This window comes from Nerophis lumbriciformis, linkage group LG14 (genome assembly GCF_033978685.3).
Source record: "Nerophis lumbriciformis linkage group LG14, RoL_Nlum_v2.1, whole genome shotgun sequence".
Taxonomy (NCBI): domain Eukaryota; kingdom Metazoa; phylum Chordata; class Actinopteri; order Syngnathiformes; family Syngnathidae; genus Nerophis; species Nerophis lumbriciformis.
In genome coordinates, this window is record NC_084561.2 from 18,917,470 (window position 1) to 18,943,217 (window position 25,748).

The 25,748-nt window shown below is 41.0% G+C and overlaps 1 protein-coding gene across 1 annotated transcript in view; it reads right to left on the reverse strand.

The window, feature by feature from the left end:
- LOC133616789 (uncharacterized) overlaps positions 1–25,748 on the reverse strand; it is a 36,911-nt gene continuing 11,163 nt past the window's right edge. The window contains exons 3-5 of the mRNA XM_061976393.2: positions 16,382–16,930; positions 2,870–3,083; positions 1–661 (exon numbers count right to left, since the gene is read on the reverse strand). Coding sequence (XP_061832377.2) covers positions 406–661; positions 2,870–3,083; positions 16,382–16,930 — 1,019 coding nt within the window. The 3' untranslated portion in view covers positions 1–405. The remainder of the gene's footprint in view (positions 662–2,869; positions 3,084–16,381; positions 16,931–25,748) is intronic.

Here is a 25,748-nt window from a genome sequence, read left to right on the forward strand (position 1 = left end):
GTGGGATTTTATTCAGAACAAACATTTTGTACATTTAACAATGAAAAAGCTGAGAAGTAATAGCTTTTGCAGGTCCAACCCATTTTTCGCCCACACATATAGTGAAGCTTTTAAGCTACTTTTAGAGTTCAAGACATTAAATATACTGTAGGTACTGGAAAAGCTTGAAAGGACATGTGTTGGTTCAAAGGAGTCCTCCACCACAAGCAGGCAAGGAGCTCTCGGGTTTCAAAAAATAAACAATAAAAAAAAAATAAAAGTCCAGTTTAGGAGGAGTTAAATCACAAGTCGTCAAGGACAAAGAGTTTATGGTGGCAACATGTGTAGCTTTGCCGGACTGCGGACCACAGGAATGACTTATTTTCGTAACCATCTCCTCCTTTGAAAGAAGAGAGCGCAACGTCCTCACTGGGAGTCCAGGAAGTCTGTGGCCGGCGCGTCTGGTTTGCCGCTCGGGCTCTGTGACGTCTCCCCGGTCCAGGGAGACGGCGTGACCTGGTTGAAGACCACGTCCTGGGAGACGAAAAGCGGCTCTTTGAGATTCAGGCGGTACAGGAGGAACAGATTGAGAGCCACCATCGCCAGGAGAGGGAAGACGGTCAGGCCGGAGCCGAAGCCTCGCCAGGAGCCGCACATATTCAGGCTCGCCCAGTAAATAAGCCTGTTGGGGGGGGGAGAAAGACAACAAACAAGAGAATGAACTGATATTAACAGCTGAAGAAGTGTTTTGAAGTACTCCTATAGCAAACATGAAAGTAATGCCTATGGAGGTTCTATTACTTTCTCTCCCTGCACTGCAAAAACTGAAATCTAAGTAAGATTAAATATCTCAAATAAGGGTGATATTTGCTTATTTTCTGTCTGATAAGATAATTCTTCTCACTGAGCAGATTTTATGTTAGAGTGTTTTACTTGTTTTAAGGGTTTTGGTCCTAAATGATCTCAGTAAGATATTACAGCTTGTTGCTGAGATGTTATTACCTATATTGAGTAAAACATGCTTGAAACTAGAATATCAACTGTTGCAAAGCTGTGTCGTCAACACTCACAAGTATAAAACTACTTTTTTAAAGTAATAATTTCTTATTTCAAGCATGAATAAAAAAAATCATGACTTTGACAAAATTGTGTCTCATAATTAAAACGGATGGACTTAGCTGTTTTTTTTTTTTAATGAAACAATAGAAAATACGTACTCATAAAGTAGTAAAGTTGGCACAGTACAGTAAACTGACAGTTAATATTTAAACATTTAATATGTGACATTTCTAACAATTTTGAACAGAAATAGTTCATGCACATTCAGATGAATTCTTCAAAATTACAATAAAACATTTTTTGGCCGGGGGCCGGGATAAAAATATATATACAAGGCAACCGCTTGTTACTCTCGAGGTCTCCTCGCCGCTCAGGCAAATCATATTGTCTAAAAATGCATTTTCCCAACCATAACATGACATCATCGCGCCAAGTGCATGCTTTTTCAGTCAATTAGTGCGCGAGGAATAAATATATATATATATATATATATATATATATATATATATATATATATATATATATATATATATATATATACACATACATATATACATATATATGTATATATATATATATATACATATATATATATATATATATATATATATATATATATATATATATACATATATATGTGTATATATATATACATATATATGTATATATATGATATATATACATATGTATGTATATATATATACATATATATGTATATATATACATATATATGTATGGTGATCAGTCTACGGCTCAATGCCAAAGCAGCAGGATTTTTTTCCCCCCCACAAGTGGGATTTTATTCAGAACAAACATTTTGTACATTTAACAATGAAAAAGCTGAGAAGTAATAAATCAACTCAAGTTATGGAAAAAAAAATGCCAACATGGCACTGCCATATTTATTAATGAAGTCACAAAGTGCATTCTTTTTTTTTAACATGCCTCAAAACAGCAGCTTGGAATTTGGGACATGCTTTCCCTGAGAGAGCATGAGGAGGTTGAGGTGGGCGGGGTAGGGGGGGGCGGGGTTGAAGTGTGGGGGTAGCAGGGGTGTATATTGTAGCGTCCCGGAAGAGTTAGTGCTGCAAGGGGTTCTGGGTATTTGTTCTGTTGTGTTTATGTTGTGTTACGGTGCTTATGTTCTCCCAAAATGTGTTTGTCATTCTTGTTTGGTGTGGGTTCACAGTGTGGCGCATATTTGTAACAGTGTTAAAGTTGTGTATACAGCCACCCTCAGTGTGACCTGTATGGCTGTTGACCAAGTATGCCTTGCATTCACTTGTGTGTGTGAAAAGCCGTAGATATTATGTGACTGGGCCGGCACGCAAAGGCAGTGCCTTTAAGGTTAATTGGCGCTCTGTACTTCTCCCTACGTCCGTATACCACTGCGTACAGCGGCGTTTTAAAAAGTCATACATTTTACTTTTTGAAACAGATACCGATAATTTCCGATATTACATTTTAAAGCATTTATCGGCCGATAATATCGGCAGTCCGATAATATTGGCAGTCCAATATTATTGGACATCTCTACTTTTTTTCTTCTAAAATTTAGCGGGTGTGGCTTATATACAGGTGCGTTCTATAGTCCAAAAAATACTGTGTTGGATTTTTGACTTTTTAAGAACCCGTTATCTACATTTCAAGGCTAAAAGGCACCCTCATGTGTATCGGCGAGCCCAACAGTGCTAAACTGGTGTAGCTATGCAAATTGTTCCTAAAAACCACAGTATTCACGTACAGAAAGTGACTGCAAATATTCCTGTGATTACAGAACAGGGTTTATTGTGATGTCATGTGATGCTTGTAAACACTTCTAAAGCCTCACCTTCCCAGGATGAACATGGCGACCAAGATCGGTACCAACTTGAGCTCATGTTGAGGCAGCAAGGCCGCCATGACGATGAGGTTGAGGACGTAGAGGAACAGCAACTCCACGGAGGCCGTGACAAACAGCTGCTGGGCCACGTGCCTCCTGGGCGGTGACTCTTGCCGTCCAAAAGAGGCGCTGCAGAAGCGACACGCTGCACCTGAGAGCATCGCTGGACGCCGATGGAGGAAACAAGAGAAAACATGTCAGCAGGTGTCCACAATCTGGGAATGGTCTCAGGACCATTAATGTATATTAGTAACCTATCATTTCAAACAGGTAAATTTCCAAACTAAATGAAAATAGCTAAAGTTGCACCAATTTACAAGACAGGCGACAAACATCAATTTACAAACTATAGACATGTTTCTTTACTTCCACAATTTTCTAAAATCATTGAAAAACTGTTCAATAATAGATTAGAGAGTTTCATAAATAAAAATAGAATACTCGAAGAGAACCAATATGGATATAGAGCTAATGTTTCAACTTCGATGGCTTTAATTGAAATTACAGAAGAAATTACCAATGCAATAGATAGTAAAAAATGTGCGGCAGCAGTGTTTATGGATCTAACTAAAGCATTTGACACAATTAATCACAATATTTTAATCAAAAAACTAGAACGATATGGCATCAGAGGATTAGTCTTAAACTGGATAAGAAGTTATCTAATGAACAGGAAACAATACGTGAAGCTAGGCGAACACACGTCTACAACGCTAAATATATCCTGTGGTGTACCTCAGGGATCAATACTAGGACCTAAATTATTCAATCTCTATATAAATGACATTTGTAAAGTTACCAAAGATTTAAAGTTAGTATTATTTGCGGATGATACAACAGTGTTTTGTTCAGGAGAGAACACACAGAAGATAATACAAATAATAACAGAAGAAATTAACAAATTAAAAAGATGGTTTGACAAAAACAGACTATCGTTGAATCTCAGTAAAACTAAAATAATGCTATTTGGTAACAGTAGAAGAGAAAGTCAAACACAAATACAAATAGACGGAATAGAAATTGAAAGAGTAAATGAAAACAAATTTCTAGGTATAATGATTGATGATAAATTGAAATGGAAATCTCACGTAAAAAATATACAACATAAAGTAGCAAGAAACACGTCAATAATGAATAAAGCAAAACATGTTCTAGACAAAAAATCACTTAATATTCTCTACTGCTCACTCGTGTTACCATATCTGAGTTACTGTGTAGAAATATGGGGAAATAATTACAAAAGTACACTTCATTCATTAACGGTGTTACAAAAAAGATCAGTTAGAATAATACATAATGTTGGATATAGAGAACATACAAACCCTTTATTTATTGAATTGAAAATACTGAAATTCCACGACATAGTGAATTTGCAAACAGCTAAAATTATACACAAAGCAAACTATAACCTACTACCGAAGAATATACAATTATTCTCAAAAAAAGAGGAGAAATATAATCTTAAAGAGAAATGTAATTTAAAACATTTGTACGCACGTATAACACTGAAGACCTTCAGTATATCAGTATGTGGAATTAAATTATGGAATGGATTAAGCAAAGCAATCAAACAATGTACTAATATGATCCACTTCAAGAAACTCTTCAAACTTAAAGTGTTTACAAAGTACAAAGAAGAAGAACCATGATAAACATTCTGAATTTATTTAATTCATCCATTCTTTCATTCTTTCACTCTCAAAATAATCTTACTTATCTCATCATATGAAATGTAACTTACTTCACCAATTATTATTTATTTATTTATTTTTATTGTGATTACTCACGGAGTATATTGTGAATAAATTGAGAACAGGAAGTGAACAAAAGTTTTAGCAACTTTTATGTAAAAGAAAAGGGGTAGGATTAAATAAGCTCTGCTTCTTCCTACTCCTTTTCGAACATGTTGAAAAGAGAAACTGGAGATTGTGATGTATCATGTTGTATGCTTGCATGTTCGAAATAAACTCAAACTCAAACTCAACTCAACTCAACTCAACTCAACTCAACTCAACTCAACTCAACTCAACAATGTCAGACCGCATTCATCTAAAGCAGTTTGGAATAAACTTGAAATCGTACTGACTGAGTCCTTCATCTGTTTGAATGATTTTTCTTGATCAATAGTTCATATGATCAATATGTACACGATCGCAACTGTTCAAGTTCTCTTTGAAGACATTTTATCTCCTTTTCTATGTATAGGACTATACATAAGTCCTCAAAGGCTAGATGGGACCGCTCTACTCTGACTTTGATTGATTGATTGAAACTTTTATTAGTAGATTGCACAGTACAGTACATATTCCGTACAATTGACCACTAAATGGTAACACCCGAATAAGTTTTTCATCTTGTTTAAGTTGGGGTCCACGTTAATCAATTCATGGTATGTATATAAGTCCTTAAAATCAAATTGGATAGGCTCTATCAAGACTATACCTGTCCTCAAAGACACGATAGGAGAGCTCTAGTCTGACTATGTAAATATGTCCTGAAAAGACCAGATAGGAAAGCTCTAATCTGATTATATACTGTACGGTTCACGTACTTAAAGACTAAAAAGGGCAGCTCTAGTCTGACCGTATATGTCCTCAAAGATGACTGCTCGAATCTGACAAGCTATTATGTTCCCCCCAAAAAAGCTAGGACAGCTCTAGTCTGACTATATTTCCTCAAAGATTGGATAGGACAGCTCAACTCTCTCTGAATACATATTATAAAACACTAGAAAGGACAGCTCTATTCCGACTATACATATCTTTCAAAGATTAGATAGGACAGCTCTCGATTGACCATATATGTCCTGAAAGACTAAAAATGACAACTAGTCTGGTAAGCTACATTCCCCCCCCCAAAAAAGGGCAACTCTAGCCTGACTATATATTTATTCAAAGACTAGATCATGAGCTTTGGGTTATGACCGAAAGGACAAGATCACGGGTACAAGCGGCCGAAATGAGTTTCCTCCGCCGGGTGGCGGGGCTCTCCCTTAGAGATAGGGTGAGAAGCTCTGTCATCCGGGGGGAGCTCAAAGTAAAGCCGCTGCTCCTCCACATCGAGAGGAGCCAGATGAGGTGGTTCGGGCATCTGGTCAGGATGCCACCCGAGCGCCTTCCTAAGGAGGTGTTTAGGGCATGTCCGACCGGTAGGAGGCCACGGGGAAGACCCAGGACACGTTGGGAAGACTATGTCTCCCGGCTGGCCTGGGAACGCCTCGGGATCCCCTGGGAGGAGCTGGACGAAGTGGCTGGGGAGAGGGAAGTCTGGGCTTCCCTGCTTAGGCTGCTGCCCCCGCGACCCGACCTCGGATAAGCGGAAGAAGATGGATGGATGGATGGATAGATAGGACAGCTCTACTCTCTCTGACTAGATGTCATCAAACACCAGAAAGGACAGCTATATTCTGACTATACATAAGTCCTCAAAGACTAGATAGGACAGCTCTAGTCTGACTATGTATATATGTCCTTAAACACCAAATAGAATAAGTTGTAGTTGTCCTCAAAGACAAAATAGGAGAGCTCTAGTCTGACTATGTAAATATGTCCTCAAAAGACCAGCTAGGAAAGTTCTACTCTGATTATATACTGTACGGTGTACGTACTCAAAGACTAAAAAGGGCAGCTCTAGTCTGACCGTATATGTCCTCAAAGATGACTGCTCGAATCTGACAAGCTATATGTTCCCCCCAAAAAGCTAGGACAGCTCTAGTCTGACTATACATATGTCTTTCAAAGACTAGATAGGACAGCTCCAGTTTGACCATAAATGCCCTGAAAGACTAAAAATGACAGCTTGTCTGGTAAGCTACATTTCCAAAAAATAAATAGGGCAACTCTAGCCTGACTGTATATTTATTCAAAGACTAGATAGGACCGCTCTACTCTCTCTGACTAGATGTCATCAAACACCAGAAAAGACAGCAAAATTCTGACTATACACATGTCCTCAAAGACTAGATAGGACAGCTTTAGTCTGACTGTGTATATACACAGGTAAAAGCCAGTAAATTAGAATATTTTGAAAAACTTGATTTATTTCAGTAATTGCATTCAAAAGGTGTAACTTGTACATTATATTTATTCATTGCACACAGACTGATGCATTCAAATGTTTATTTCATTTAATTTTGATGATTTGAAGTGGCATCAAATGAAAATCCAAAATTCCGTGTGTCACAAAATTAGAATATTACTTAAGGCTAATACAAAAAAGGGATTTTTAGAAATGTTGGCCAACTGAAAAGTATGAAAATGAAAAATATGAGCATGTACAATACTCAATACTTGGTTGGAGCTCCTTTTGCCTCAATTACTGCGTTAATGCGGCGTGGCATGGAGTCGATGAGTTTCTGGCACTGCTCAGGTGTTATGAGAGCCCAGGTTGCTCTGATAGTGGCCTTCAACTCTTCTGCGTTTTTGGGTCTGGCATTCTGCATCTTCCTTTTCACAATACCCCACAGATTTTCTATGGGGCTAAGGTCAGGGGAGTTGGCGGGCCAATTTGGAACAGAAATACCATGGTCCGTAAACCAGGCACGGGTAGATTTTGCGCTGTGTGCAGGCGCCAAGTCCTGTTGGAACTTGAAATCTCCATCTCCATAGAGCAGGTCAGCAGCAGGAAGCATGAAGTGCTCTAAAACTTGCTGGTAGACGGCTGCGTTGACCCTGGATCTCAGGAAACAGAGTGGACCGACACCAGCAGATGACATGGCACCCCAAACCATCACTGATGGTGGAAACTTTACACTAGACTTCAGGCAACGTGGATCCTGTGCCTCTCCTGTCTTCCTCCAGACTCTGGGACCTCGATTTCCAAAGGAAATGCAAAATTTGCATGGTTGGGTGATGGTTTGGGGTGCCATGTCATCTGCTGGTGTCGGTCCACTCTGTTTCCTGAGATCCAGGGTCAACGCAGCCGTCTACCAGCAAGTTTTAGAGCACTTCATGCTTCCTGCTGCTGACCTGCTCTATGGAGATGGAGATTTCAAGTTCCAACAGGACTTGGCGCCTGCACACAGCGCAAAATCTACCCGTGCCTGGTTTACGGACCATGGTATTTCTGTTCTAAATTGGCCCGCCAACTCCCCTGACCTTAGCCCCATAGAAAATCTGTGGGGTATTGTGAAAAGGAAGATGCAGAATGCCAGACCCAAAAACGCAGAAGAGTTGAAGGCCACTATCAGAGCAACCTGGGCTCTCATAACACCTGAGCAGTGCCAGAAACTCATCGACTCCATGCCACGCCGCATTAACGCAGTAATTGAGGCAAAAGGAGCTCCAACCAAGTATTGAGTATTGCACATGCTCATATTTTTCATTTTCATACTTTTCAGTTGGCCAACATTTCTAAAAATCCCTTTTTTGTATTAGCCTTAAGTAATATTCTAATTTTGTGACACACGGAATTTTGGATTTTCATTTGTTGCCACTTCAAATCATCAAAATTAAATGAAATAAACATTTGAATGCATCAGTCTGTGTGCAATGAATAAATATAATGTACAAGTTACACCTTTTGAATGCAATTACTGAAATAAATCAAGTTTTTCAAAATATTCTAATTTACTGGCTTTTACCTGTATGTCCTTAAACACTAAAGTTGAAACAAATAAGTTGAAGTTGTCCTCAAAGACACGATAGGAGAGCTCCAGTCTGACTATGTAAATATGTCCTGAAAAGACCACATAGGATAGCTTTAGTCTGATTATATACTGTACGGTGTACATGCCCAAAGACTAAATAGGGCAGCTCTAGTCTGAAAAGCTAAATTCCCAGATGATAAATTGTGCAACTCTTGTCTATGTATTTATTCAAAAATGAGATAGGACAGCTCTATTCTCTCTGACTACATGTCATCAAACACTAGAAAGGGTAACTCTATTCTGACTATACATATGTTCTCAAAGACTAAACAGGACAGGTGTAGTCCAACTATGTAAACATGTCCTCAAAACACCAGATAGGATAGCTTTGGTCTGATTATATAATGTACGTACTCAAAAGACTAAATAGGTTAAGTTAAAGTTAAAGTTAAAGTACCAATGATTGTCACACACACACTAGGTGTGGTGAAATTTGTCGTCTGCATTTGACCTATTCCCCTGTTCACCCCCTGGGAGGTGAGGGGAGCAGTGAGCAGCAGCGGTGCCGCGCCCGGGATTCATTTTTGGTGATTTAACCCCCAATTCCAACCCTTGATGCTGAGTGCCAAGCAGGGAGTTCTAGTCTAACTATATATCTCCTCAAAGACTTGTAGATAGGAAAGCTCTAGTCTCTAACTACACATAATAAAACACTAGAAAGGACAGCTCTAGTTTGACTATGTATGTCCTCAGAGTCTAAATACAACCGCTCTAACGCAAAATACTAGAAAATACATCTCTAACCGTCTGACTAGACATGTCCTCAAAGACAAGGGAGGACAGTTATAGTCTGACTAGATATGTCCTTAAATACCCGGTAGGACATCTTTTTCTCTGACTAAATATATGACCTTAAAAAAAGTCTAAAAAAAACATTGCTCTGGTCTGACTACATACAGTATCTGTCATCAAAGACTAAAAAAGACAGCACTAGTCTTACAGCATGTCCACAAAGACTAAGTAGATAGGACAGCTCTAGTATGACTACACACTACCTAGTCTATGAGCATGAAGTGAAGCCTGCTCGCCTGAGAGGCAAATATCTTCGAATTTAACTTGAACTTGGTCCAGTTGTAGCACTGACAAGACAATGCTTTGATGAATGGTTCAGAGCTACTGCTTGTGATAATGATGATGCATATGTCTGCATGTCTGCCTCAGAACGAGACGCTTCAATCTCACCTCTTAGCCTCTCCGTGTTGATTTTGCATGTGTGGGTTTCCAGAAAAGGAAATTGGAGAGTCTAAATCAGGGGTGTCAAACGTACGGCCCGAGGGCCGGATCAGGCCCACGAACAGGTTTTATCCGGCCCGCGGGATGAGTTTGCCAAGAATAAAAATGAGCGTAAATATTTTAATGAAAGAAACTGCTGTTCTAAATGTTTCCACTAGATGTCTCAATAGCAATTCTTTGTAGATAATGCTACATATGTAAAAAAAATAAACCCCATGATTAGAGATGTCCGATAATATCGGACTGCCGATATTATCGGCCGATAAATGCTTTAAAATGTAATATCGGAAATTATCGGTAACTGTTTCAAATAATAAAATGTATGACTTTTTAAAACGCCACCGTACGGAGTGGTACACGGACATAGGGAGAAGTACAGAGCGCCAATTAACCTTTAAGGCACTGCCTTTGCGTGCCGGCCCAGTCACATAATATCTACTGCTTTTCACACACACAAGTGAATACTTGGTCAATAGCCATACAGGTCACACTCAGGGTGGCCGTATAAACAACTTTAACACTGTTACAAATATGCGCCACACTGTGAACCCACACCAAACAAGAATGACAAACACATTTCGGGAGAACAGCCGCACTGTAACACAACATAAACACAACAGAACAAATACCCAGAACCCTTTGCAGCACTAACTCTTCCGGGATGCTACAACATACATCCCCCGCAACCCCCCCCCATCTCAACCCCACCCCCCTCAACCTCCTCATGCTCTCTCAGGGAGAGCATGTCCCAAATTCCAAGCTGCTGTTCGAGGCATGTTAAAAAAAATAATGCACTTTGTGACTTCAATAATAAATATGGCAGTGCCATGTTGGCATTTTTTTCCATAACTTGAGTTGATTTATTTTGGAAAACCTTGTTACATTGTTTAATGCATCCAGCAGGGCATCACAACAAAATTAGGCATAATAATGTGTTAATTCCACGACTGTATATATCGGTATCAGGTGGTATCGGAATCGGTAATTAAGAGTTGGACAATATCAGAATATCGGATATCTGCAAAAAAGCCATTATCGGACATCCCTACCCATGATGTTAGTGCACCAGTCGAGGAAAATGAGCAAACTACAAAAATAACATCCTGTAATTTGATTTTGATATAATTTTTTTTATCTTGATGGATTGAAAATTTACACCAATGAGTTGACTGATGAACATTATCACATGATTTATTCAGAAAGTATAAATGACGACCAATAAAGGTAGAATACTATTAACCACAACATATAAATGTAAAAAAAAACAAAAAACATTATGATTTGTACATTTTCAGAATGTGCTTGTTCTATTTTTAAACAAAGAAAACAATTTGAAGTTGTGTTTATTTTTAAGTTATCGCGCCGTGATTTTACCCGTCCCACTTGGGAGTAGATTTTTCTCCATGTGGCCCCCCATCTAAAATGAGTTTGACACCCCTGGTCTAAGTGGTCTGGGGGGGTGTGACTGTGAGTGTGAATGACAGAACAATGAATAAGTCCAGGCTACAACATTTGGGATGTAAAAGTCTGACTTAAACAAGTGTAGCTACTACAATCGAGTGCTATGAATTGATTAACGTGGACCCCGACTTAAACAAGTTGAAAAACTTATCCGGGTGTTACCATTTAGTGGTCAAATGTACGGAATATGTACTGTACTGTGCAATCTACTAATAAAAGTTTCAATCAATCAATCAACTCGGTTTTTGTACGCCCAACTTTTCGTGGGATTCGGTTTTTGCCAGAAGTTGGTCAAACTATTGGCACGCAGTTGGAGGCGTTTGTGTCAGTGAGGGATAGAAGGACACTGGACAAACTGCTCGCCATCATGGACAATCCTGCCCACACACTCCACCTGACAATTGAGGGACAGCGGAGTTCATACTCTAACAGGCTCCTTCAGCTTCCTTCCCACAGTGTCCGATTCAAGAACTCCTTCATTCCACACTCCATCCAGTAGGATAATCACTCGCCATACAACAATAGATGATATCTGTCTATTACCTGACACCTGACATGTTAGCTACCTCTCTTTGTTTTTAAATGTCTATTTTCTATTTTCTGCTGGATTTACTCTCTATTTTATGCTGCAGCTGTCACATATACTGTAATATTGTACATGGTAATTGTTATATATTGTATATATGATATAGACATAATATACTGTACATATTTTATGTAAATATTACGTATGTATTAGGGATGTCCGATAATGGCTTTTTGCTGATATCCGATATTGTCCAACCGATACCGTTATCAACCGATATACAGTATACAGTCGTGGAATTAACACATTATTATGCCTAATTTGGACAACCAGGTATGGTGAAGATAAGGTACTTTAAAAAAAACTTAATAAAATAAAATAAGATAAATAAATTAAAAACATTTTCTTGAATAAAAAAGAAAGTAAAACAATATAAAAACAGCTACATAGAAAATAGTAATTAATGAAAATGAGTCAAATTAACTGTTAAAGGTTAGTACTATTAGTGGACCAGCAGCACGCACAATCATGTGTGCTTACGGACTGTATCCCTTGCAGACTGTATTGATATATATTGATATATAATGTAGGAACCAGAATATTAATAACAGAAAGAAACAACCCTTTTGTGTGAATGAGTGTGAATGAGTGTAAATGGGAGAGGGAGGTTTTTTGGGTTGGTGCACTAATTGTAAGTGTATCTTGTGTTATTTATGTTGATTTAATTAAAAAAAAATCGATAATGATACCGATAATTAAAAAAACGATACCGATAATTTCCGATATTACATTTTAACGCATATATTGGCCGATAATATCGGCCTGCCGATATTATCGGACATCTCTAGTATATATGTTATATTTTATATCGCTATATTTAGTCTATTTATACCTGCATTGTCCTTTCCATCCTTACACTTTCCATCATTGTAACTGAGCTACTGTGTGGAATAATTTCCCTTGTGGATCATTACAGTTTGTCTAAGTCTAAGATGATTAAGCACATCATCAAGCACAGAGCAAACTTAAGGGTGGAGAACTGTACTGTGTATAAAAGCCGGCTTCTACAACACCAGCATCGTCGTCGTCATCTCAAAAGGACACTGCTCAACCGTCGATAACTTCAGGTAATACATAAATGGTTACTATGTTAACAGTAATCATCCTTTGTGTGTTAAAACATGTATTGTCAAGTAAATCATTTTGGGCATGTCGTAGGCATGTGAGCTAACGCTAGTTTAGCTTGCTGGCTAATTTTACTTAATTAGCAAGTTAGCGCCCTGCTCAGTCACATCTGTCAATGTTTTGTTCAGTGGTTCGGTTACCGGTTTTAGCTTCTGTAGCAGCTTAATTACTTATGTACTTTGTTAAGATCCAACTACGACTACCCATCTTGTTTTGACCTGGCCTCTAATTATACATGTGTCCACTCCAGGCATCCTCCACTCCAGCAGAGCGAATATTTTCAACTGCTGGAGACACAATAAGCCAGGAAAGGGCATGCCTTGCCCCAGAGAAGGCTGACATGTTACTACTTCTTAAAAATAACTGTTGAGGAGGACTGACTGGTACCCCAGTACCTCCAAAACCCTCAAATCTAGACTCCAAACATCCCAGAACAAGCTAGTCAGATTACTTCTAGACCTCCACCCCAGATCACAACTCACTCCTACCCACTTCTCCAAAGTGGGCTGGCTCAGGGTGGAGGACAGAGTAAAACAACTTGCACTGAGCCTAGTCTATAAAATTTGCTACACCTCCCTGATACCGAAGTACATGTCAAACTACTTCCTTAAAGGGGAACATTATCACAATTTCAGAAGGGTTAAAACCATAAAAAATTAGTTCCCTGTGGCTTATTTTATTTTTCAAAGTTTTTTTCAAAATTTTACCCATCACGCAATATCCCTAAAAAAAAGCTTCAAAGTGCCTGATTTTAACCATCGTTATATACACCCGTCCATTTTCCTGTGACGTCACACAGTGATGCCAATACAAACAAACATGGCGGAAAGAACAGCAAGGTATAGCGACATTAGCTCATATTCAGACTCGGATTTCAGCGACTTAAGCGATTCAACAGATTACGCATGTATTGAAACGGATGGTTGTAGTGTGGAGGCAGGTAGCGAAAACAAAATTGAAGAAGAAACTGAAGCTATTGAGCCATATCGGTTTGAACCGTATGTAAGCGAAACCGACGAAAACGACATGACAGCAGCGACACGGGAGAAAGCGAGGACCAATTCGGCGATCGCCTTCTAACCAACGATTGGTATGTGTTTGTTTGGCATTAAAGGAAACTAACAATTATGAACTAGGTTTACAGCATATGAAATACATTTGGCAACAACATGCACTTTGAGAGTGCAGACAGCCCATTTCAGGCGCGCTAAGAACATATATTTTTCCACGATTTCAGCACTCAGGTTAACCATACCTAAATAGACACAAAACACTGCATTACACAAGACTAGCCGAATGTACTCGAATGATTGAAAAAAATAAATGTTTTTAAGCTAAATTATTGGTAAACACAGTTTATGTATAATAATTTACGTAAAACCGCGAGTAATGAATAAAGTTTTCATCAATTAATACATTCTGTAGACATACCCTCATCCGCTCTCTTTTCCTGAAAGCTGATCTGTCCAGTTTTGGAGTTGATGTCAGCATCTGCTTTGAGTGTCGCAGGATATCCGCACATTCTTGCCATCTCTGTCGTAGCATAGCTTTCGTCGGTAAAGTGTGAGGAACAAACGACTGACCATTTCGTCGGCTTTCCCCACAGCCTCGAATTTTGAACAAATTTCGTCCAATTTCTTGCCACTTTCGCATCTTTGGGCCACTGGTGCAACTTGAATCCGTCCCTGTTCGTGTTGTTACACGCTCCGACAACACACCGACGAAAGTGAGAAAATGGCGGATTGCTTCCCGATGTGACTTCACAACGTGACATCATCGCTCCGAGAGCGAATAATAGAAAGGCGTTTAATTCGCCAAAATTCACCCATTTAGAGTTCGGAAATCGGTTAAAAAAATATATGGTCTTTTTTCTGCAACATCAAGGTATATATTGACGCTTACATAGGTCTGGTGATAATGTTCCCCTTTAACGTAAATGACCGCCATAACCACAATACCAGGGGGAGCTCTACTAACCACGTTAAACCCAGATTCCGATCTAACAAAGGTCTTAACTCATTCTCCTTCTATGCCACATCAATATGAAATGCACTCCCAACAGGTGTAAAAGAAAGTGCATCACTACCCTCCTTCAAAACCGCGCTAAAAGAACACCTCCAGGCAACTACAACCCTAGACCAGGGGTCGGCAACCCGCGGCTCTAGAGCCGCATGCGGCTCTTTACGCCGCCCTAGTGGCTCTCTGGAGCTTTTTCAAAAATGTATGAACAATGGAAAAAGATGAGGGGAAAAAAATATATTTCTTTGTTTTAATATGGTTTCTGTAGGAGGAAAAACATGACACAAACCTCCCTAATTATTATAAAGCACACTGTTTATATTAAACATGCTTCACTGATTCGAGTATTTGGCGATCACCGTTTTGTCCTACTAATTTTGGCGGTCCTTGAACTCACCGTAGTTTGTTTACATTTATAACTTTCTCCGACTTTCTAGGACGTGTTTTATGCCACTTCTTTCTGTCTCATTTTGTCCACCAGACTTTTAACGTTGTGCATGAATGCACAAAGGTGAGTTTTGTTGAAGTTATTGACTTGTGTGGAGTGCTAATCAGACATATTTGGTCACTGCATGACTGCAAGCTAATCGATGCTAACATGCTATTTAGGCTAGCTATATGTACATATTGCATCATTATGCCTCATCTGTAGGTATATTTGAGGTCATTTAGTTCCCTTTAAGTCATCTTAATTCAATTTATATCTCATGACACACTATCTGTATGTAATATGGCTTTTAATTTTTTGCGGCTCCAGACAGATTTGTTTTTGTATTTTTGGTCCAATATGGCTCCTTCAACATTTTGGGTTGCCGACCCCTGGACTAGACTAACACCCTCCCCCCACCACATCCCACCTCCCCGTAAATAATCAAATGTATGTAACTATATTTATGCTCTATAAAATGTGTTTTGTGTTCATATTTGTGGGTGTCTGGAACAAATGAATTGAGTTTACATTATTTCTTATGTAAAATGTTTTTGGCTTGCTTGGTTTTCATACCTGACCTTTTGGAACGTATGACTGACAAAAGCCGAGATAGCGCCGTACCTTCATTTGAATGGCCTACATGCAAATACGCCTCTCCGGCTCGACAATGTCAGGAAAAGACAAACGCGATGTCCTCTCTTCCTGACAGACGTTGGAAAATTATTCAAATATTCCGCAACAATTAGGCCCGGGAGACAAAGGAGCCTCTCAGTGTACTTTCCATTTCAAGCGTGCATGGCAATGAGAGGATGCTCCTCCTCCTCAGAGACACCAAGAGACGTCTGCTAAGGTCGAAAGTGCAGCAAATTAAAGAGGACAGGAAAAGATTCCAAGACGACCAGACAAAGCGAATCCTTTCGTAATCCTATATGCTGGGTGTGTGATGTGAGCGGTGCCTACCGAGCAGGATGGGCAGGGCGGCCACCACGCAGCAGCAGAGGGTGAAGACCACCCGACTGCCCACATCAGGGCAGTCAGGCGGTTTGATGTGGACGTAGAAATAGAGTGCATAGAGAATCCCGGCTGCACACAGAAGAGACGCCAGCACGGAGATGAAGGCGGGAACTCTGCCGCTGTGACAGCATCGACACTTGCAGCAGCACGCTCCGCCACCTGTCGTCTCACTCGCGCTTTGGCAAGTGTCTACTACGCCCTCTGGGCTCCACACCGCCAGCTCCATGCTGTCCGGGGGCGGGCCTATCAGGGGTCGACCCTCATCCGCGGTAAAGTCCGGATGAGCGGATGCCGGACTCCATCTTGGCGTGTCTGTGCCGTTGGGAATGTCTCCGTGAGAAGCCGGGCTTGGAGTGCTGATGCAATTTTCCGTGGCGGCGTCCAAATTGCGCTCTGTGGTGATCGGAGTGGAAAGAGTTTGATCCAGCGTTCCCTCTTCTGTGTCGGCAGTTTGATCCTCGCGGAGGCCATCGTCGGGCCGCTGGAGGCAGGAGCCTGTTCAAAACCAGAGATACATTTTAACGCAGCATCCAAAACCAAACAGTGGAATCAGCCCTTTGGAGGCTCACACACACACACACACACACACACACACATACTGGTTATCATTTGGAATGGGGACCAAGTTTTTGATCATCACTTGTGAGGACCACCCTTTCTACAGGTTGTGGGGGCATAAAAAAAATTAGGAAAAATGGCCACTGCCCAGTTAGCTCATACACGTCTTTAAATCTCTGGATTGATGAAGTAATGTGCTGATCATTCTTACTGGGGACCCTGGGGAAAAAGAGTTAATATGGTTCATGGGGACCAAATTTAAATAATTTTTCATAATTCACACAAATTTGTACAAATGCAATTTGGGCTGCTGTGCAAATGTCTCACACTCAAACTAACCAGTAAACATGTTTTATGGGTCAAAGATTAAAAATCATCTTCATCAGGCATCTTCAGAATGGATCTGACTATCATTTAAAAAGGTTTCCCTTTAGGGGACCTGTTTTTTTTGTCCCCATACCGTCAGAGGTCCCATAAAGTTGACTGTGTAAACAGAGCGATGTCCCCATTAAGTAAGCATTGCCAGAACACACACACACACACACACACACACACACACACACACACACACACACACACACACACACACACACACACACACACACACACTCTGGTTATCACTTGGAATGGGGACCAAGTTTTTGATCATCACTTGTGGGGACCACCCTTTCTACAGGTTGTGGAGGCATAACATTTTTTTTGGTAAAACGGCCACTGCCCAGTTAGCTCATACACGTCTTTAAATCTCTGGATTGATGAAGTAATGTGCTGATCATTCTTACTGGGGACCCTGGGGAAAAAGAGTTACCGTAATATGGTTCATGGGGGACTAAATTTAAATAATTTTGCATAATTCACACAAATGTGTACGTGACTACTGAGGACCATTTAAAAAAAAAAGTTCAAATTAAATATGAGATGATCCTCAGAATACAGAACTACAGCTGTCCTCTTATAGGATTGTTTCACCACTTAAATGTTAAAGCAGGGTTGTCAAACTCAAATACAGAGTGGGCCAAAACTGAACAAAGCTGCGGGCCAAGGTTGAACAAATTAACCTTGTAATAGGGACCCAAACAAGTTTTGCATTGAATATTGAACAAGCAAGGCTTATATAACTTTATAGTGACATGCAAAATCGAGTTTCAAATAATAATAATAATAATCAAAAAATATCAATGGCATATCAAATACAATTTAAATACAAATTGAATGCCTCTTTTCTATTAGCAGCCTTCTGAGGTAAATATCAACATTAACTTTTTCCACAGGCTAATACATTTGAAAATAAAATAACAATGAATAAAACAACCATTCAGGACTTTAAACTGCTCAGTTTGCAACACACTGATCTAATCTGATGTACCCAAGCCAGATACCTGCCATCTTTTCTTGGATGCTAGTTCATTAATGTCGGGGCTCAGGCTTTGAGCTGAGGCAACCTTCATTATCGAACGAAGGTGTTCATCAGTCATTATATCTCGTCCACCCGGACCACAGTCTTGTAATGTTGTGTCGTTCGCGAACGAACAAATCTTTTGAGTGAACGTACTGAACCGAATCACTTCATGAACTGATTCATTCCTTTCTCAGTTCAGTTGAGCTCTGCCGCGACCATGCCGGTATGAGTGGAACTGGCGCATTCTGTGACTCACTGAACCCTCGACGTCGGCGAACGACGCAGCCAGCTACTCATCATGGGGGCGGGGGGAGGGACTGAGCGAACGATTCGTTCACCGCGGATTAACGACATGAATCACTCAGTGAACGACAGAATCAGGACTCGCGAACCAACTGGCACAGAGAACTGCCTGTGTCGCGGAGGAGGACGTCACATTGAGGTTCTCGTTCAGTCATTGTGCGCGTCGTTCATTGGGTGCTGAGGGCTTGTGTCGTTCGCGAACTGACACACACCGAGATCTGCCGCTGGGGAAGCTGTTACTGACTGACTCATGATTCGCCGACCTGCACACAGAACTGCTGCTGCAGAAGTGATTCAGGTTCACATACTGAACTGTGCTGATTGTGGCGCTGTGTCAGTCACTCACTGCCTGGTGTACTGCATGCACAGAGCTGTGTAGGGACTAGCGTTCACCCTATTTGCTGCTTCTCTCGCGAATGTGTGCACTGTACTGTACTACGCACGCTCCCCCCCCCCCCCCTATTTTTGGGGTGGGGGGGGTTGGTTGAACAAATTTTTTGAACGACTCAATTTAAGGAACTGATTCTAGTGATTCAGTACAGTCAAAAGAACTGCAGATCCCATCACTACAGTCTTGGGGGCGTGCCTTAAATGCACTGCCTTTAACGTACTCTACGAGATACCGTCACGTCCGCTTTTCATCCATTCTAACATCGTTCAGACCCAGTCACAAGATATGTGCGGCTTCTGTACACACACACGAGTCAATGCAACGCATACTTCATCAACAGCGATACAGGTTACACTGAGGGTGCCATTAAAAAAAACTTTAACACTGTTAGAAATATACGCCACACTGTGAATCCACACCAAACAAGAATGACAAACACATTTCGGGAGAACATCCGCACCGTAACACAACATAAACACAACAGAACAAATACCCAGAATCTTTTGCAGCACTAACTCTTCTGGGACGCTACAAAATACACCCCTGCTACCACCAAACTCCCACCCCCACACACACACACACCTTGTAGCGTCCCGGAAGAGTTAGTGCTGCAAAGGGTTCTGGGTATTTGTTCTGTTGTGTTACGGTGCGGCCCGCGGGCCAGAGTTTGACACCCATGTGTTAAAGCAAATCCTGCATCTTCTGTGACATTACTGAAAACTGCTATTTAGCAGTAATGAAGTTGTCTGCAACTCCAACTACCATATATAGAAGGATGGAAAATTCTGAATGTGAATCATACTTTAAGGTAATAATGTTTTATAATCATGCTGTATGAAAATGTCATCCTAAGGAACACTAAACCAGATTTAGTTTTTGGAAAAATATATTAGTTTTAACTAAGGATGGATATCATACAGAATCACAGTACTATTAATGCCAGGATAACAAATGTTCCACTTTTCAAGAAAATACATTTTCTCTTTTACAAATATTTGAAACACGTAAACAAAGGAATCCAAATTTTCTGTTGTGGGATCAATAAAGGATTATCTTATCTTACCTTAAACCACAGAAATGCACTGCATTTGCACTGCTGTGCAAATGTCTCACACTCAAACTAACCAGTAAACATCTTTTATGGGCCAAAGCTTAAAAATCACTTAGGCATCTTCAGAATGGATCTGACTATCATTTAAAAAGGTTTCCCTTTAGGGGACCTGTTTTTTTGTCCCCATACCATCAGAGGTCCCACAAAGGTGACTGTGTAAACAGAGCGATGTCCCCATTAAGTAAGCATTGCCAGAACACACACACACACACACACACACACACACACACACACACACACACACACACACACACACACACACACACACACACACACACACACTCGACTGCCACTGATGTATTCAAAATGGTTGCTCCATAGTCCATTCACATTGTGAGAGGGTGAGGTCAGCTTGTAGCCCAAAAATGTTGAGGACCTCAAATGTCTGGTCTGTCGCCATCTATTCCCAGAACATCAACAAAGCAGTTCTGGATACTGGAGTATAATTATTGATAATTATCATCCTTAATCCTATTGAACATGTTTGTTTCCTATTACAACATCTTTGCAGCCTTTTAACATTAACCAACAACATTCTTTCCCACTCAGTGAAGTGAATTATATTCAGGGCCATATACTGAAAAATCTAAGAATATTTTGGCTAATTTTACGTATTTTTTTCTTATTTTCTAAAAAGGCCTTTTTTTAATTTTGTTGTATTTTTCCCATTTATGCGTTTAAAAAAAAAAAAAGTATTTACAGGGACCCTATACCGTGGAACCTCGATTTACAAACCTCAGACCAAATAAAAAATATGCTTTGTAGTACGAAACCATTTCTCAGTGTACGAACATTTCAACCAGCCATTGTGTGCCTGGTAGACCAGCCATTGTGTGCCTGGTAGACCAGTCATTGTGTGCCTGGTAAACCAGCCATTGTGGGCGGGCTGATCGCTCTCTAGTGTACTTTTTAAATGAGGGTTTTTAGCCTATTTACAGAATGTTCTAGTTTTACTAGATCAACAGGAGTCCAAACAAAGGCAATGGACAAGTGATAAATAAATGATAAATGGGTTGTACTTGTATAGCGCTTTTCTACCTTCAAGGTACTCAAAGCGCTTTGACACTACTTCCACATTTACCCATTCACACACACATTCACACACTGATGGAGGGAGCTGCCATGCAAGGCGCTAACCAGCACCCATCAGGAGCAAGGGTGAAGTGTCTTGCTCAGGACACAACGGACATGACGAGGTTGGCACTAGGTGGGGATTGAACCAGGGACACTCGGGTTGTGAACGGCCACTCTTCCACTGCGCCACGCCGTCCCTGATGTGATGTGTGATTCGAAACATTCAGGAGGTATCCACAGCGTTGTCGACACTTTCCAGCCCCCTGGCCCGTTTTACCGCAGCAAACCGAGACGTTTGACCAACAGTTCAGCTCGTTGTTGTTTGTGACTTTGTCATTGAATAAAAAGTTGATCCATCACCCCTTTGTTATACAAAATCCAAAACCGGTGAAGTTGGCAAAATGTGCGACATTTCAAAAACTAAAGCATAGTAGTTGGCTAATTACAGCCTTGAACAGGTCAATAATTCACGACATGGATTTTGATACAGTAGACAAAATATACAAAACCCCAAACCAGTGAAGTTGACACCTTGTGTAAATGGTAAATAAAAACAGAATACAATGTTTTGCAAATCCTGTCCAACCTATATTCCATTGAATAGACTGCAAAGACAAGATACTTAACGTTCAAACTTTGTTATTTTTTGCAAATATTAGCTCATTTGGAATTTGATGACTGCAACATGTTTCGAAAAAGCTGGCACAAGTGGCAAAAAAGACTGAGAAAGTTGAGAAATGCTCATCAAACACTTATTTGGAACATCCCACGGATGAGCAGCCTAATTGGGAACTGGTGGGTGCCATGATTGGGTATTAAAGCAGCTTCCATGAAATGCTCAGTCATTCACAAACAAGGATGGGGCGAGGGTCACCACTTTGTGAACAAATGCGTGAGTAAATTGTCCAACAGTTTAAGAACAACATTTCTCAACAAGCTATTGCAAGGAATTTAGGAATTTCACCATCTACGTCCGTAATATCATCAAAAGGTTCAGAGAATCTGTAGAAATCACTGCCTGTAAGCGGCAAGGCCGTGACCTTCGATCTCTCAGGCGGTACTGCATCAAAAAGTGACATCAGTGTGTAAAGGATATCACCACATGGGCTCAGGAACACTTCAGAAAACCACTGTCAGTAACTGCAGTTGGTCGCTACATCTGTAAGTGCAAATTAAAACTCTACTATGCAAGGCGAAAGCCATTTATCAACAACACCCAGAAACGTCGCCGGCTTCGCTGGGTCCGAGCTCATCTAAGATGGACTGATGCAAAGTGAAAAAGTTTTCTGTGGTCTGAGTCTACATTTCAAATTGTTTCTGAAAACAGTGGACGTCGTGTCCTCCGGACCAAAGAGGAAAATAACCATACGGACTGTTATAGGCGCAAAGTTCAAAAGCCAGCATCTGTGATGGTATGGGGGTGTATTAGTGCCCAAGGCATGGGTAACTTACACATCTGTGAAGGCACCATTGATGCTGAAAGGTACGTACAGGTTTTGGCGCAACATATGTTGCCATCCAAGCAACGTCTTTTTCATGGACGCCCCTGCTTATTTCAGCAAGACAATGCTAAGCCACGTGTTACAACAACGTGGCGTCATAGTAAAAGAGTGCAGGTACTAGACTGGCCTGCCTGTAGTCCAGACCTGTCTCCCATTGAAAATGTGTGGCGCATTATGAAGTGTCTAAATCCGACAACGGAGACCCCGGACTGTTGAACAATTTAAGCTGTACATCAAGCAAGTTATTACTATTACTATTACGGCGTGTAAGTGGGATAAAACAAACAACATGTTTACTTGACCCACTTCCTGGGAAACTTATCAAGGAGCTTTTTGTATTATTAGGTCCATCAGTGCTAAATATTATAAACTTATCACTTTCCTCTGGCACTGTTCCCCTAGCATTCAAGAAAGCGGTTATTCATCCTCTGCTCAAAAGACCTAACCTTGATCCTGACCTCATGGTAAACTACCGACCGGTGTCCCACCTTCCCTTTATTTCGAAAATCCTCGAAAAAATTGTCGCACAGCAGCTAAATGAACACTTAGTGTCTAACAATCTCTGTGAACCTTTTCAATCCGGTTTCAGGGCAAATCACTCTACGGAGACAGCCCTCGCAAAAATGACTAATGATCTACTGCTAACGATGGATTCTGATGCGTCATCTATGTTGCTGCTTCTTGATCTTAGCGCTGCTTTCGATACCGTCGATCATAATATTTTATTAGAGCGTATCAAAACACGTATTGGTATGTCAGACTTAGCTTTGTCGTGGTTTAACTCTTATCTTACTGACAGGATGCAGTGCGTCTCCCATAATAATGTGACCTCGGACTATGTTAAGGTAACGTGCGGAGTTCCTCAGGGTTCGGTTCTTGGCCCTGCACCCTTTAGTATTTACATGCTGCCGCTAGGCGACATCATACGCAAATACGGTGTTAGCTTTCATTGTTATGCTGATGACACCCAACTCTACATGCCCCTAAAGCTGACCAACACGCCGGATTGTAGTCAGCTGGAGGCGTGTCTTAATGAAATTAAACAATGGATGTCCGCTAACTTCTTGCAACTCAACGCCAAGAAAACGGAAATGCTGATTATCGGTCCTGCTAAACACCGACATTTATTTAATAATACCACCTTAACATTTGACAACCGAACAATTACACAAGGCGACTCAGTAAAGAATCTGGGTATTATCTTCGACCCAACTCTCTCCTTTGAATCACACATTAAGAGTGTTACTAAAACGGCCTTCTTTCATCTCCGTAATATCGCTAAAATTCGTTCTATTTTATCCACTAGCGACGCTGAGATCATTATTCATGCGTTCGTTACGTCTCGTCTCGACTACTGTAACGTATTATTTTCGGGTCTTCTTATGTCTAGCATTAAAAGACTACAATTGGTACAAAATGCGGCTGCTAGACTTTTGACAAGGTCAAAATGTGGTCTGACGAGTCCACATTTCAAATTGTTTTTGGAAATATTCGACATCGTGTCATCAGGACCAAAGGGGAAGCGAACCATCCAGGCTGTTATCGACGCAAAGTTCAAAAGCCAGCATCTGTGATGGTATGGGGGTGCATTAGTGCCCAAGGCATGGGTAACTTACACATCTGTGAAGGCACCATTAATGCTGAAAGGTACATACAGGTTTTGGAACAACATATGCTGCCATCTAAGCGCCGTCTTTTTCATGGACGCCCCTGCTTATTTCAGCAAGACAATGCCAAGCCACATTCAGCACGTGTTACAACAGCGTGGATTCGTAAAAAAAGAGTGCGGGTACTTTCCTGGCCCACCTGCAGTCCAGACCTGTCTCCCATCGAAAATGTGTGGCGCATTATGAAGCGTAAAATACGACAGAGGAGACCCCGGACTGTTGAACGACTGAAGCTCTACATAAAACAAGAATGGGAAAGAATTCCACTTTCAAAGCTTCAACAATTAGTTTCCTCAGTTCCCAATCGTTTATTGAGTGTTGTTAAAAGAAAAGGTGATGTAACACATTGGTGAACATGCCCTTTCCCAACTACTTTGGCACGTGTTGCAGCCATGAAATTCTAAGTTAATTATTATTTGCAAAAAAAAAAAAAAATGTATGAGTTTGAACTCAAATATGTTGTCTTTGTAGTGCATTCAATTGAATATGGGTTGAAAAGGATTTGCAAATCATTGTATTCCGTTCACGAGTGAGGGAAGAGTGGATCGTGAGATCGACAGGCGGATCGGTGCGGCGTCTTCAGTAATGCGGACGCTGTATCGATCCGTTGTGGTGAAGAAGGAGCTGAGCCGGAAGGCAAAGCTCTCAATTTACCGGTCGATCTACGTTCCCATCCTCACCTATGGTCATGAGCTTTGGGTTATGACCGAAAGGACAAGATCACGGGTACAAGCGGCCGAAATGAGTTTCCTCCGCCGGGTGGCAGGGCTCTCCCTTAGAGATAGGGTGAGAAGCTCTGCCATCCGGGAGGAGCTCAAAGTAAAGCCGCTGCTCCTCCACATCGAGAGGAGCCAGATGAGGTGGTTCGGGCATCTGGTCAGGATGCCACCCGAACGCCTCCCTAGGGAGGTGTTTAGGGCACGTCCGACCGGTAGGAGGCCGCGGGGAAGACCCAGGACACGTTGGGAAGACTATGTCTCCCGGCTGGCCTGGGAACGCCTCGGGGTCCCACAGGAAGAGCTGGACGAAGTGGCTGGGGAGAGGGAAGTCTGGGCTTCCCTGCTTAAGCTGCTGCCCCCGCGACCCGACCTCGAATAAGCGGAAGAAGATGGATGGATGGATGGATGTATTCCGTTTATATTTACATCCAACATAATTTCCCAACTCATATGGAAACGGGGTTTGTAAATCAACAAAAGGATTTGCATGAGTGGCCGGACAGGACATGTTTTAAACAAAACAAACAAACAAACAACAAAAAAAAATGCCTGCACTTTGGACATCCCTGCTGGAGATGAACAAAATGAG